This window comes from Thalia democratica, chromosome 2 (assembly GCF_965202585.1).
Source record: "Thalia democratica chromosome 2, ktThaDemo2.hap1.1, whole genome shotgun sequence".
NCBI classification, from domain to species: Eukaryota; Metazoa; Chordata; class Thaliacea; order Salpida; family Salpidae; genus Thalia; species Thalia democratica.
Window position 1 is genome coordinate 19,307,828 of NC_139166.1, and position 16,604 is coordinate 19,324,431.

General features: G+C 28.4%; 1 protein-coding gene across 2 annotated transcripts; it reads right to left on the reverse strand.

The window, feature by feature from the left end:
* Positions 1-13,379: 13,379 nt before the first annotated feature.
* LOC145829290 (uncharacterized) lies at positions 13,380-15,930 on the reverse strand. 2 transcript variants are annotated; one of them, XM_082937050.1, is made up of 4 exons: positions 15,823-15,930; positions 15,311-15,376; positions 13,774-13,999; positions 13,380-13,647 (listed from the first exon to the last, which is right to left on the reverse strand). In XM_082937050.1, exons 1-4 carry the CDS (start codon positions 15,896-15,898, stop codon positions 13,446-13,448), a joined length of 570 nt encoding a protein of 189 aa, XP_082793176.1. In that variant the 5' UTR covers positions 15,899-15,930; the 3' UTR covers positions 13,380-13,445. The 2 variants fall into 2 exon arrangements, with proteins under 2 accessions (XP_082793176.1, XP_082793175.1); XM_082937049.1 differs by having other exon boundaries at positions 13,380-13,999.
* Between the last annotated feature and the right edge of the window lie 674 nt (positions 15,931-16,604).

The window sequence follows — 16,604 nt, forward strand, 5'->3', positions numbered from 1 at the left end:
AATACACAGAGAATGAGCAAAATTGAAATCAGAATTTTTAGATAAGTTAGCAAAAATACAGTTTTTTTTTTATGCCAAACTTTTGAAACAGTTCCAATTATTTGATTAAAAATCAAAACAAGTTAATCTTATGTTTTACTTTAAGATTAATGTTTGTTATTAACGTTTCTAATTTTAAACCGTTTCTTGAGAAAAACATGGTAACAATTTTGTATTTAAATTTTTATTAGGAATATTTTAAAATACTGATGATTTACAAAAATGTTACTTTGATAAATTTACTAAATATTTTCAAAACTTAAATATAATAGCCTTAATTAAAGAGTAGGCTTTTAATTAAAGGCAGTTGAAGTATATATGAAAATATTAAAACTACCTGTAATCTTATGTTGTATGGTTGAAACATTAGCTGTTAGTAATTAAACGAGTCTAAGTAAAACTTCAAAACATACTTACAAATTGTAAGTTGTGAGCAGAGTTGTCATAGCTACAGAGTTGAAGGATAATGGTTACTTAATAAATGTTTGTTTGATTTGAATTGAACTCTATCACTTTGGAAAATATGCCTGTCGCCACAATGGCAACTATGCTTGCCGGTTCTAACAGCATTATTTTTTACTAATCATTCAAAAGTATTGCGCTGCAAAAACTTTTATTATAAAAAGAACGCTGAAAATTAAGTTTTGGCTGTTTCATTATGACGCGGGAGTTCGCATACAAATGAGTGCTTTTCCGATACACTCCTCAGTTGCAGCTTGTTGTTTGATGTTAAAATGACTCCTCGTTCGTAGTTTTTAGATAAGATCGTTCCTAACCCGTCAAGGTTGACGTCATTCAGTTCTACGCAGTCGCTGTTCGAAACTTTCGTTTTTTCAACCCGAACTCTGAACCCGAGCCATCGCGTTTTTCCGGGCGTTTTCAAGAAAATTTCTTGATTTCTGTTAAAATTTTATTTTTATTTAAGCATGTTTTATTTTCAGCTGAGACAAAAATACTCTTAAGTATTTTTTTTATTTGTCATATAGTCAAAAAAATTATTCAAAACTGATAAAGCAATGTTTTTAACATGTTTTGTACGCTTAGATAAAAATAGTTTTAAAAACTGCAAACACTTTTACTAGCTTTTAAGTAAAACAATTAGTTTTTAGTTTACAAAACAAAATTTACTAATTTCAAGTATGCATTATCATTTTTATTAATACTGTTATTTTATTCAAGCTAATACTTTAAGTAAACTAGGTAAGTAGCTGATGGCATATTAACTTTCAGCTCCTTCAACTTTATTATTCAACATAAACAAAATTTTAAATATTTTTTTTTTAATATAAACAAGTCTTTAAAAATTAACAACAGTGCTGAAGTTTGTATAAACAAATATTACTATATGTTTTTGCTTCAAATATGACCTAGCAGTATAAACAAATACTGCTATGTAATGAAAATAATTAATGTTTAAAATTACTTTAAAGCAATCAACATGATCTTATTAATCCATATTAAAAAAAAAAAAATTAAAAATTTACTTTTGAATTTTTTATTAAACAATTTCGTAACTTCTAAAGCAAAAAAAAAAATGTTTTTTTTTAATGTAGATCAATTACTGTTGTAAAAGTCCCAATACTGTACTTTTGTTTGAGCTTGGTAGATTACTTTCAAGGAAACTTTAATTATAAACTTAGCGTGATTACTTTAAAACAGTAGAAACTTTGTTACTAAATAGTATTTGAATCATGATTGTTCCATTTAACTGGTTTATAGTCAAATATGCCGCTAATAAAGTTTACGTTCTTAACTTGCTAGTAAAATTATTTATGATAAACTATCGAAATTATTTTTTTCCTCACATTCCGATTTTTCTTGCTTCAAAAATGTTCGAAGCTAAATGAAAGTCTTTTTTGTTTGATTTTGGATGAAGCTTGTGCAGGTTTTGGCAATATTCGTTTGCGTCAGTCCAGTTTATCCGTTTTCTGACAAATAAAAACTTGCGGTTGCCTGTCAATTAAAAACTTGCTTTGATGATGTTCGGTTTCAGATTTTAGTTGCAATAATCAAAATTTGTTGCATAACACGATTTTTAACGTAGATTATAGACTACATTGGAGATAGTGTTACTTTTGTAAAATAATGTTGTTCTTGTTTTTTTTTTTTTGAATAAAACTTTAAGTTTAAATATTTAAACCTGTTATTTACTTTTAGATAAAATATTACAATTTATTTTTTTTTTAGATAAATGTTTATAATAAATATGTCTAAGACGTAACTACACAACTTTGCATTTTTTTAATGTACGTTAGACTTTCACGGAATCAGAAGAGCTGTTCATATTTAATGAGTAGCAAAACGTCGTAAGTCAATAAAGTATTTACTCACAAAAACAGTTGTTTATTTTGTGTCAAGTTTTTTACAGCTTGATTTTGAGACTTAGATATTTAACTTTTTGTTTTTTGTATAACTTGTTTTTTTTTTGTTTAAAAAATACGTAATGTTCTTTTTATAATGACTTTTTTATTAGTAACTTAAGGTATTTATTCAAATAAATGTAACCTTTAGATTAGTGCAGTAGCATTTTAGTATAAAATAAGCAATACAAACTAAAGTGTGTTAGCATTTTTCAGTAGAGTTTATCTTTTGTAAAATTTTACTGCATTTGCAAATACTTCATTTGCAATAACTATAAATATTGGAAACGGGTCACAAATGCACGGAGTCACTTTTTCACGAGCTTTTGCTGCTTTCTTTGAAAAATTTATAGTTTAAAGGTTTCATTCTATAAAACTTTTTTTTCAAATAAAAAAATAGTTTGCAATTCATCTTAAGACTTAATTTTTTGATTAAGCCGAAGTGCAAAAGTGTCGCTCGTGCATTTATGACCCTCTAAACACCATCCCTTTGATCAATTGGATGAACTACTAGGCGCAAACGTACTGTTTGGATACAAAACGCCTTCGCTCGCGGGAACGGTGAACATTCTTCCGATGAACCCGCCCTCCTCGGTTGACGCTTCCGGCTTCGGCTTCTCCGTCACCGTCATGTTGGAAGCCGTCACGGTGGTGAAGATCAGCTTGAACACGAGCTGCACGCCGACAAGCCCGCTGATCAGCACGAAGGGCAGCACGAACACGCAGCACATCTTCAATACGTTTCTTTTCCCGCCTGGCGTTTTGTTTGTTAAAAGTATTTTATTTTTTTGGTAAACACTTTACGGTATTAGTACTAATACTTATATTTACTGTTCTTTTTCCGCCTGATGTTTTGTTTGTTTTTTATTTTTTAGTAAACATTTACACGGTATAACTATTTTTGTTTTTAATAAATTACAAAGGCATACCAGGACGATTTAAGAGACTAAATTCTCAGTACTAATACTTGTTTATAGTAAATATTGTTACTATTCTTTTTCCGCCTTATGTTTTGTTTGATGTTGTTAATTGTGTTGGTTTTGTTCATTAAAAATGTTTATGTTTTTGTAAATTTTCACAACACAATTTTTTATGTTTTTAACAAATGACAAAGACATACAATTTAAGATACTAAACACTTCTATGTTGTTATTGTACTTTTTTTACCTGCTTTCTCAGTGTTTTCATACGAATACGATATGCTTGCGCTGTCGTCTGCCACCGAATAATTACTATGGTTCTGTGTCTCTTGAGTTTCTTGAACTGTTGTCTCTTGAGTTTTATTTTCAAAACTTTCTACGGTAGTCTCCATTTTATATAAATTAAGGAATTAGAAAAAAAGCATTGTAAAATTTAAGGTCCATTTGATAAATAAAGTTTCAAGTTGTGACGTAGAAGCAGTTGTCAAGACAACAAATAAAAAATAATATACTTCTGTATCAGCTTTTACGATTACTTAAAGTGAATTAGTTCTTTAATTAAATTTCTTAGTTCTGTAAAATATTATAATTGTTTGTTTGTTTTAAATCTAAAAATTGTAAAGTTGCAGCAGTTGTCAAGACAACGAGTAGAAGAGAAATACACTTTTGTATCAGCTTTTAAGATCTCTGCTTTTACTTTTATTTAAATAATTAAATAAGTGCAAATTAACTATTTTATTTATTACTAGGTTTCGTTGGTAACATTTCTAACCATGTCAAACATCAAAAAAAAGTAAAACAGCTATATCGCACTTTTATTTATATTCAAATTTGCTTTTGCAGTAAATTGAGCAATATTTAAGACAAATGATTACATATACTCTTATTGAAAACTTTAATCAAAAATTAGTCATTTTCTTATTTAACCATGAAATACTGTTATATACCTGTCAAAATGTTTTAGAAAAAAAACCAGGGTTTTATTTTAAAGACAGGAATACTTGCTATCATGGTTAAGTTGCAAACAATACAAATAAAATGTTTGTTAATTACTGACAGCTATCAGAACAGAGCAGTATTCCTAATAGACGTTTCGGAGAAATCTTTGTTTATTTATACATGATCTATTTTTCTGTTGAAAACAAGACTACTTTTACTGTTTTACAGAGTTTTCGTGTACATTTATTTGTTAACTAATTTTTATTTTGCTAAATTCTAGTTCGATATTCAACAATTTTAGTAAATCAACAGGTTTTCTATGTATACCAACTGTAAGGAAAAACGTCTTTAAAAGTTTATCTTAGAATACGTTTGAACCTCTAAAAACAAACTTAATGAAGCTTCTAATTTCAATAACTAAGAAGCTTAATAAAGCTCCTGACTTTGTTTGGCTGCTATCCGAAATATTTAAGTTTTTGCGACATAATGACTGTGTCAAGTAAAACTGTGTTTTAGCAACTTCACAGCTTTTTTGTGGTAAAAAGTATCAACTTTTACCTTTGCAAAAATAAAAACATTTTTTACATGTTAAATGATAAATGATACCGATACATAGTTTTTAGTGAGCTAAAGAAGACCGCGCTATTTATTTGATACATGTTAATTGCTTTTATTTTCTCAGTACTATATTTAGTGCTTACTAAAACCAATAAGAAACTTGAGAGTGAACTAAAGGTTTTTTACGAGTTGTTTTGAATTAGTACGTTGATTAGCTGCGGAATACAAAGAAAAATATATTAAACAAACGGTAGAAAAAAATGACTTTTTGTTGGTAAAACATTAGAAACACTTTGATAAAATCATTACATAAAGTGAATGGAGCTTTGATTCGCGTAAATCTAAAATCGCAAAAACATATTTTTAATCTAGTAAGTACAGTTAAATATGAATCTGGTTTTTCTAAAAATATTTTTTTTATTATAATATTCAGGATCATTTTCAACTAAAACAATAACTTTAGGTGTTAATTCTGATGAATTACTTAAACTGAAAAATTTTAAAACAAAATTTTTTTTTTACTTGTCTAATGTATATTGAAGCTACGGTTTAATTTGAGAAAAATATTGATAATTTTGCAAGTTTATAACAATAAATTAAGCATTACAAGCATTTAATCACAAAACACTTCTTTACAAATTAAATAATTAAAGAAATAACTTATTAATAAGATTAACTTCAAGCATCGAGTAAAGTCCTTGAGGCGACAGATAGAAATTACTATTTAGTTCTTAATAGCAATATTTTCTACTTCCCTTTATTCTAAAAGATGTTTTTTTTCAACAGTACAAAATTGTTGCACAACTTGGTTTTATGATCCAGTCAAATCTGTTCTGATCACAAAAAACATTCACATTTTCTATTAAAGTGGTCTTTATGGTAATTGAAGTCACCAAACTGGTGAAACACCTATTTTGTACAGCCCAAGCTTGTAAAAGACTTGTTTTTTACTTTTCACCGCTAGCACTGAATGTTTAATAAAAGTTTCAAATCTTCCAACAGATTTGCCAGATACTTTTTTTTTGTATTTCACCATGAGCTCTAGAATACCTAGTGTAATTGAGATTTTAGCACCCCAAAACAAGTTATGCGCACACTGTGAAAACACTGGTTGAAATAGATAAAACAACTTATATTTCTTATCACTTTAAAAATTCAAAATAAAACTATACTGTAACAAAACTTGAAGGGCTTTTACATTATAACAAGCTAGCTTTAATTTTATATATCTTTTTTTAGTTTAAAATTTAAATTTTAGATCCAATAATCAATTTTACAATAAAGATGTTTTATTTCTTATAATTAGGTTCGGCTATTTTAGTTTTAGTGTTCAAAATCAGCTTTATTAACATAATTTTGATAATATTTTCTTTAATTTTGTTTAACTTATTGTAGTAATTATTACATAACCACTATCTAAGTTATATAAAATTTTACTTGATTTAGAGCCACCCCGTTGTACAATCTTTTTAAAAAAATATCAAAAGTTACCAAATATTGTTTATAAATTCAAATTTTTTTATACATGAATGTATATTAAGAAAAAAACCTTTAACAACACGCAAAATGAGATATGGAACATAATAGTCCAGTCATATATGTGAAAAGACACTCAAACTACAAATTAAAATGGGAAATATTTTGCAGATTGTTTCAAGTTTAATTTTTTCAACAAAAAAATTGATTCAAACCAATATTAAAAGTATTTGTCATTTTAACTATTATTATTTTACCGCAGATCTACAATTTGAAAGTCCGCTCTGTGGTAAAACTTAGTAACTGTTTATCTCAAAAGTAATTAAGTATTATTTGATTACTGTGTCTTATTTATTTGCTTTGAACCCATTAGTTAAATATGTTGCACTACTAAAACATAGACAAACAGTAATAAAACCAATGCAAACTATGTAGCCAAGAAAAAATCGAGATAAATATTTTAGACAAAAGTTGACATTAAAAAAAAAAGCAATTGTGTTTACAGATTCAAGACATCTATTTTAACCTGAAGCGTTTTTATTTAAACCTGAACGAAAACAAATGAAAACAAAACACAAAGTACTCGTAAGCTGTAATTCTGTAAAACGCTAAGCTGCATTTATGTTTTGTCACATCTATATCGTAATTTACCAGTAGACTTTCCTTCTAAACAAACTAATTATTTACGGGTCTAATTGGAATGGCTGAACAATTATAACAAAATTTTAATAAAAGGAGTTTCCAATTAAACTAGAATTAAGCATAATTATACTATGTCTAAGTTAATAACTAAGGCTGTTTTATTATCTTGATAGGTTTAGTAGTTAATAGCCAAACATTATTTAATAAAAATATTACTATTATACAGGTTTTAAACACTATGTCATGACAGCTAATTACAATGGTATACATAAAATATGTTTATTGAACGACAAAAAAAGTGCTCAAAATAACTGGTTCTAAGACCTGGTGTAGGAAAAAAAATTCGGTTATCGAGTCGCAAACCACTTTGACATCTTGTCTAAAACATATTTACATACGGTTTGACTGGTTTGACACAAAATTATTTCTAAATTCTTTAAAATAACTATCTTGAAATTTTTTCAACTTTAATCTAGTTTATATTAAACTTAAAAACAAAAATATAGTTTAAACTCAATAGTACTTTTATTTAGTTTAACTATTAACAAATGTAGTTAAATTCGGGACACGTTCAAATCCACCTGCGTTCAAAATCCACCCGATTAAAATCCATCCAGTCAAATTCGAGAACCGCTTACCGAACTAGGGTAAGGGGTAACAGTGATGGTTTACTATCATTTCTAACTCGCTATCATTTCTAACCCGCTATCATTTCTAACCCGTTCACTTCTAACCCGATCATTTCTAAACCGATCACTTCTAACCCGATCACTTCTAACCCGATCATTTTTAACCCAATCACTTCTAACCCGATCATTTCTAACCCGATCACTTCTAACCCGATCACTTTTAACTCCATTACTTCTAACCAGATCACTTCTTACCAGATCATTTCTAACCCGATCTTTTCTAACCCGATCTTTTCTAACCCGATCATTTCTAATCCGATCACTTCTAACACGGTCACTTCTAACGAAATCATTTCTAACCCAATCACTTCTAACCCGATAATTTTTAACCCGATCATATCTAACCCGATCATTTCTAACCTGATCATATCTACCCTATCTAACCCGACAATTATTAACCCGATCTGTATTAATTTATTTGTTTATTATTGTTTTATAATAAGGATTTGCTTTAAAAACAAATTAATCTCAACAAAGTTGTATTTTTTATGAATTTTAGTTAGTTTTGTTAAAAATAAAACTTATGTTTAGATAGCTTTTGTTAAAATTTAATTTTTGATATTCATTGCTATTGGAAGTTTGTTATCCTACGCTATACCCAGGCATCAAAATCTGGGTCACTTAACAAAGAGACGCAAATTTATATACCTTAAAATCAAAAACTAGAGTTTCGTCTAATATTTATAGAATAACAGCAAAAGAATTTAACACTTATGTATAATACTAATTGACTTATTTATGATTTGAAGGAGAAGGTTTTAACAAATTTGGTTTTGACTAAGCAAGTTTGACATCAATTGTTTCATCGATCAGTGAGTTCAAATAAAACTAAAAACAGTTGCACAATCTTTCAATTTAGAATTAATTTCCGATTTCTTTTCAACAAAAAAAGACATTCTTTTAAATTTACAGCAACACATATTGAGACGGTTTAGTAAATTATTTCAATGATTTTAGTGCAGCAATCAGCAAAATAGTCTAAATTACGCGCTTCTTCATTAAATAAAGGTTCATGGTTACTTTTAAAAAAATCTTTTAGAACATGCTAGAATGTCAAAATTCAAACAAACTATATAAGTTCATGAAAAAATGTATTCTTGTTCAAAAATCAACCGGATATATGCATCCTGACTTTTAGAGTTAGGTTCTGTACATTTGCCCAACCGTTTGGTATTTTATTGTTTTTTTATCAATTGTTTTTGTCGCTTTGCCAAAGCATAATCGATACAATTAAAATAAACACTATTGGAATTAAGGTACAGAAAATTGTAAAAAAATAAAAAATTTAAGTGCATTGACTAACCACTAAATTTAAAGTCCAAAGCACATTAGGAATACAGGTTAAAAAAATATCTATCAAAAATACTGAAAAACATTATATTATTTACAGAGGAAAGGCGCTGCTAATAAAATCAAACTATAGAGTTACCCAAGCTCTACATATTATATCAATAGTTTGTAATGGTTTATTTTCGTTAGGTTTATAAATCAATGGTTTATTTTCGTGATAATTAATTATTTAAACAAAGTTAAAATTGGACTATTAGCTAACTGTAGTTAATTAGTTTTAAAAAGCATTAGGACACTTATAAGTCTTTTGTATTATAAAGATAAAGTATTAAGTTTTGATAGTCGTCAATGTAAGAAATATAATGAGTTTCGCAGCCGTTAAAGACTACTCCATACTTTTTTTTTGAAGAGATTCTATATAGCTAATATACATTTTTTAAGTATGGAGACCAGGTTGGCAAATTGCATTCAAATTTAAGGCTAATTTATATAATTTACAACTTTTTAAGAATATTAATATCAGTATATATGAAACTCGAAATAATTTAGTAATCGTAATTAGTATGGTGGTTTCATTTAAAATTATCATTATTAAATTCTAAGTTCTTAAAACGAAAGTGTATACTGTTTAAATATACTGTTTTTAATACATTAGTCAGAAATATTACAACATTTACAACAGACTTACAGTGTAGTTTTTAGACCGTAATATAACGGTTTTTGTATCTGAATATTAAAATTGTAAAGGTTTACTTTTTAAAATTTGTTTATGTTAAAATTACTATAGTCACGTGAATTATTATAAGATCCAACTTGAATATAGTTACAACTCCTTACTTTAAAATCCTACGCAGAATAGTTCAAAATATCGTAAAGTAAACGAACTAGTTAGTTTTATATGATTAACAAAAAACGTTTCTTAAAGTAGACTGAAAAAACAAAAATATATGAAATAATGAAAAAAAAATTGAAATTAAGTGTAGGATGAAATATCAAAAAATAAAGTGATAAAAATAAATTAAACTTATTTTTAGTTAATACTTAAGTTAAACTTTATACTAACAATGTTTTTTCATTAAAATCATAATGTTTTAAAGAAACTAAAAAAAATACTTTAATAAATTTATTAAGACTAGTTAGTTTTTGAAGAAATCTAGAATAAAATTAAGAAATAAAATAAGCAAGTAGAATGGGTTAGATTTGATCAGGTTAGAAGTGATCGGGTTAGAAGTGATCGGGTTAAAAATGATCGGGTTAGAAATGATCGGGTTAGAAATTATTGAGTTAAATCGGGTTAGAAATGATCTTATTTGAAATGATCGGGTTAGAAGTGATCGGGTTACATATGATCGGATTAGATATGATCGGGTAAGAAGTGATCGGGTTAGAAATGATCGGGATAGAAGTGATCGGGTTAGAAAAGATTGGGTTAGAAGTGATCGGTATAGAAGTGATCGGGTTAGAAATAATCGGGATAGAAATAATCGAGTTAGAAATGATAGCGGGTTAGAAGTAATCGGGTTAGAAGTGATCGGGTTAAAAATGATCGGGTTAGAAGAGATCGGGTTAGAAGTGATCGGGTTAGAAATGATCGGGTTAGAAGTGATCGGGTTAGAAATGATCGGGTTAGAAGTGAACGGGTTAGAAATGATAGCGGGTTAGAAATGATCGGCTCCCAACAGTGATAGTGAAAATAAATAAAAAATAAATAAAAACAGTTCATAGAATATATAAAATAATTAAGTAAATAGAGAAAATGTACAAAAAAGTCAGGTGGATTTTGGGGAATGGGTCACTTTTGCACGAGCGTCACTTTTGCACGAGCGTCACTTTTGCACGAGCGTCACTTTTGCACGAGCGTCACTTTTGCACGAGGGTCACTTTTGCACGAAGGGTCACTTTTGCACGAGGGGGCACTTTTGCACGGCGACTCTTTGGCACGAGGGTCACTTTAGCACGAGGGGACACTTTTGCATGGCGACACTTTTGCACGCAGTGTCACTTTTGCACGAAGGGACACTTTTGCACGGCGTCATTTTTGCACGGAGGGTCACTTTTGCACGAAGGGACAATTTTGTACGGCGTCACTTTTGCACCAGGAGACACTTTTGCACGGCGACATTTTTACACGGCAACACTTTTGCACGACGTTACATTTGCATAGCGACATTTTTGCAAAGCGTCACTTTCGCACGGCGTTTTTTTTCACGGATAAACTTATAAACTACAAAAATTTTAAACAATCAGCCAATTTTGAACAGAGCTTCACTTTTGCACACTTTTAATTTTTATTTTCCCAAAAAAAATTTTAATCATTTTTTTTTAGTTAACTTAAATAATATTTGCTTTTATACACAAGTTGTTTTAAATAAATAAAGTGTTGTAGTTTTTTAATGAAGTTTCAATGTAAAGTTTTTATTTAAAGCCCTACGTAGAACATTATAATAACGTACCACAATTCACTAATTTATGTTTATTATCTTAACTTACACAAATTAGATGAATACACAACTTTAAATAAAAACAATTTTGAGTACATTAAATGAAAATAATCTGAATTTTGTGACTTTTAAACAGAAAGATAAACCTTATTTAGCAAGGCTTTTAAACACAAATTTTGAGTATTATTGTTTACTTATTTTCTCTTGATGTTAAAATTAGCATTATATAGTTGTTAAACAAATATTTTAAATTTATTTTATTTTCAAACAATTGTTAAATTAAAAAAAAAAAGATTTAGTTAGTTTATGAAGTGTAAAGGTATTTAAGACTTTACTTGATGTTTATTTTTATTTTATAATTTAGCGTGAGAATAAAAAAAACAACAAAACAGCGCATTTTTCATGATTCAAACTTGGATAATTTCTTTACTATAATGTTGCATGATCATGATAAGCCAATGAGAGAGTAACATTTGGAAGTTTGAACTTATGTTCATCAAAAGTATCATAAGATGCTTACACCAGCATTCCATGATCATGATATAAGCCAATGAGAACCTAACGGTAATGTCCTTGGAGCGTTAGATTTTTATTTTTGTTTTTAGTCAATGCATTTAAATATTTGATGTTGATCGTTTTACATCAAAGCATTTACATTTTATAAATAAATGTAAGTTTGTGGTTAAAATTTTGCTTTTTACGTTAACCTATAAATTTTATATCAAATTATGTTTTTTATCTTTGTTATAATAAATAAACTGTTTGTGTTAATTTTTTTTTATGTGTCTTCCAGTTTAAGTAGTCTCGGTTTTAAGGCCTAGGTTTATCATATGAACAATAAACTTGTAAGCGTATAGTAAAATATATAAAAAGGCATAGTTGTTGATTAATATATTAAATCTCAAAATAAACTAAAACAATTTACTTACACTTAAAGTATTTTTTTATCATAGTTTCTAAATAAATTAACTTTTTTGTCCCTGATATGAATCTTTTATAAATAATTTTATTTTATCTTTTTGTTAGTTTGTTTCTAAATTAACGTTTGCTTTTTAAGATTTTAGATCTTTCATTTTTTTCCTTTAATATAGGTATATTATAAAATTTTAGTTTGCAGCTTCTTTTTATGTTACAGATTTGGTAGGTAGTAAATAAAAAACTTTTAATTGGCCAACATGCAAAATTGATTTTCCGTGCAAAAAAAGTCATAGTGGCAAAATGTCGCTGTGCAAAAATTTCAACGTAAATATGTGACGTTGTGCAACAATGCTGCCGTAAAAAGTTGTCATTGTGAAAAAATGTCGCCGTGCAAAAGTGTCCCCCCGTGCAAAAGTGACCCTCCGTGCAAAAGTGTCCCCTCGTGCTAAAGTGACCCTCGTGCAAAAGAGTCGCCGTGCAAAAGTGTCCCTTCGTGCAAAAGTGACCCTTCGTGCAAAAGTGACCCTCGTGCAAAAGTGTCCCCTCGTGTAAAAGTGACGCTCGTGCAAAAGTGACACCCACCCGGATTTTGATAGTATACCATTCGGACAACTAAAATTCCGATAATTCAAATTTTGAAATGTTTTCAAATCCAGATCCAAAAAAAGTAATACATTATTTTATAAAAAATAAATACCCTTTTCAACCTAAAAAATTCTTACAAACCTTACAAACCTTACCTTTTTCCTTTGTTTTATAAATTCTTAAATTATATAATATATGGCTAGAAAAAGTTTTAAAATACAGTAATTTATGGTAAACTTTAAAATTTACTTTTCGTTTTTCTTTTACTATCATTATACTTCAATAACCGTTTTTTTTTCTTTTAAATATATACAACTTTTGATATATTGCCACTTAATTACTTTTTACGAATTTTAACTGTCCGAGTTTGAATTATGTACAGGTCTATTAGTATAAATTATAACCTTGAAATCGATGAAAAGATAACTTGTGTCTTAAAACACTTTATTAAAAGTTAATATAAAAATATTATAGGTTTATAAAAAAACAGTTATTAAAAAAAAAATGGAAAAAACACAACAGTTGAATAAAAAGTTTTTATTAACGACAACACAAACTAATAACTTTATCGTCTCTTGAAGTCACGAATTACCTCATGGCAAGTCTTCTGTTGTTACCCCTTCCGATTCCGCCGCCTCCGCCACCACGTCTGGTAACTGGGACGACCTCAGCTGGACCTACTGGGCTGCTTGGTGGCGGGATTGGGTCGTTAATGATCGGATCTCTGACGATTGGTTCCCTTACATCTGGATCCCTAACAACTGGTACTCTAACTGGTGGTTCTGGTAACCTTGGTGGTTGTGGTTCCCTAACGATTGGTTGTTCTGGTAACCTTGGTGGTTGTGGTTCCCTAACGACTGGTGGTTCTGGTAACCTTGGTGGTTGTGGTTCCCTAACGATTGGTTGTTCTGGTAACCTTGGTGGTTGTGGTTCCCTAACGACTGGTGGAACTGGTAACCTTGGTGGTTGTGGTTCCCTAACGATTGGTTGTTCTGGTAACCTTGGTGGTTCTGGATCCCTAACGATTGGTTGTTCTGGTAACCTTGGTGGTTCTGGGTCCCTAACGACTGGTGGAATTGGTACAACTGGAACAACCGGCTGGATTACTGGGTTACTTCCTTTGCAACCAAAGAAGAATGATGCTAAAATTGTTTCAGTTATGATTTAGTAAGTTTAACTGCTTTCTATTTAAATAAAATATAAAAAGACATGAACTCAAACTAAGATTTAAAATTTTTAATTATTAAATAAGTTTGATAAATTTTATATTCTACAAGCAGTTGTAATTTAAACTTTGATTTTTTGTATACATAATCTTGTAAAACTGGTCTGTAAAAAAACTTTTTTAGAAAAGTCGTTAAATAGGTTGTTATTTATAAAAGTATAAAATATCCACTTAACCATTAGATAGTTAATAAGGTAAAAATTTACTTATAAGTGAATAGATTTTTTTATCAGTTGTCTACAGTTAAATTTAAATAACTGTCTAGATAAAGAGTTGGCAAACATAGTTAAATACTTTTAAGTTTATCTTTTTTTTTTTCTATAGCCAAGATGTTCAATTAAGAAGCTCTTAGTATAACAATTAGTAGTTGCTATTCCTTTGTTATTGCATACTCGATCACATCTTTAGTTTATAATTTTAGTTGTTTTGTTGATTTTTACTATTAATTTAAATTTCTACGGCAGACGTAAGTCTTTTTCCTATGAAGAGCAGCCCGCAAGCGAAATTGTATGGGAAAGTTACCTCTTACTTGACTCTTACTTACGAAAGGCTGCCGACCAGACTTGGTAAAAAGCAATTTAGTTAGTGTTAAAAAATCCCCGGCAGTAGGATTTAAGATAATAAAAATAACAGTTTCTCAAAATAATGTAATGGATTGCTCACGTAGAAGGTTTAAAAAATTGCTTTTTCCTGCGGTTTAAACAACATAACTAAAAATTATTTAAAGTTTTGTTAAATAACTGAAATACTATTACACTAATACTATAGCAGTATTGCTGTTTAGAGTTGTAGCACATAGTTTTATTTTTAAACTTACTTTGTAAAGTTGTTTTTAAAGCCTTGTATAAACAAAAAGTATAAAAATAATAATTAGCAACAATTTGTTGCAATTTTTTTTTGTACCGTAGTTAAGGTGTGGGTTTTTTATAATTCTAACTCTTGTTTAAATCTTCGGGTGTCATTTATAATTCATATGAGTTTTGAGAACATATGTAATATTGCTAATTTTCTAATTGTAAAAACATACACAATTTTAGTTTTTAAGAGTTCAATTTGTTCAATTTTAATAACTATGGTTATAAGTAAAAAATTCGGGTATTACTTTTAATACAAATCAATTTCGAGCACATATGTAGCTTCTTAAGTATATAAGTTTACAGTACTTCTAATTTGTTTGTTTGGTACAACTTGTTTAATATTATAACCATGGTATTACGTAAAAACAAACCTTTATGACTAACACAAGCGCTTGCTGAAGCTTTTGCATGAACTTTGTGCGGTTTGATAACAAAGCCTGTTAAAAAATACTTTTTGTATATAAAACTTAAAACTGAAGATGTTATACTGTACATGATTAATCTTAAATTGTTTTGATTGCAACTATAGAAAAAAACTTAGTAAGTAAAGAATAGTCTGTAAACTGATAAACCAGTGGTTTGATTTAATAAGCAATATTCTTTATCTAATTAAAACTAGTTATTTGAATAAAAGTTCTAGTTCATCATTTTACAGACTGAAGTTAAGTTATTGCTGAGACGTATAATTTTTCTTATTTTTTAACTTAAAGCATACCATTAAAACATAAAAAATATGTCCTTAAACATATAATGAACTATTTCAACGTTTTATTTGTTTAAAAAAAAAATACTTTAGCAAATAAGTGCTTAATTTTTTTTAAGTTTTTATTTGATTAGCTAACATTTCGTTTTAAGTTTTCATACTAATTGATATTAAACTAACTGTGCCCGCAAGGAACATTAAAAGTTGCACAAAGCGCAGAGGCTAAAAAAGTCAGAAATATAAAAGTTATCTTCATCTTGCTAATTTGAATATTGATAAGTGACAAGGTGGTTTATATACCTGAGTTGTCATAACAACGTTGCTGAAACAACAACTATCAAGAGGATACTTGTGGCTGCTGTTCTTTTTTTTTTCTAGTAGGCACAAGTTGTGCAATATTAACTTCTAACGGTTGTTTTTTTTTTTTTTGAGTATAAGCCTTTTGTTTATTAATAAAATCTATATTTAAACAACGAAACTAGAACTTTACTAAAAACCATTTTTCTTCAAAAAAAAATCGATTGCTTTTTACTTTATTTGACTTTTATTGTACTTCCTGTGTTAAACAACGGTTTTTGTTTTTATGAGATGTACGTGTTTTTATATGATAAGAGTGCTTAAGTAGAGTTAAAATTTAAACTAACAAAATCAAATATGAATTCAAATTATCATAACTTGACTTAAACAAATTTCCAGTAAAAACTTGACAGTTTGAGCAATTTGTTTTTATTATTTGCTCTTGAATTAAGTATTAAGTACCTGCAATTGTTATTTTAAATACTACATATTTTTTTAATCAAGCTGTTGCCCAGGCAAAATCAAATATTTTTCATTATAGTCAATATTAAATAAAACAGTTTAAATTCGGACAACTTAAGTTACAACCATTCAAATTATATAAATTTTATTGTTGGCTAATTATATCTTTTAATAACTTTTTTTCAATAAAATTTAAAACTTCA

Bases quoted from the DNA above. Each gene is read 5' to 3' on its own strand.
- LOC145829290 (XM_082937049.1), bottom strand. From the start codon at position 15,898: ATGAAGATAACTTTTATATTTCTGACTTTTTTAGCCTCTGCGCTTTGT. The intron at 15,377-15,822 runs GTTAGTTTAATA...ATTTTTTAACAG, and splicing joins TAATGTTCCTTGCGGGCACA to GCTTTGTTATCAAACCGCAC. The intron at 14,000-15,310 runs GTTTGTTTTTAC...AAACAATTTTAG, and splicing joins CGCTTGTGTTAGTCATAAAG to CATCATTCTTCTTTGGTTGC.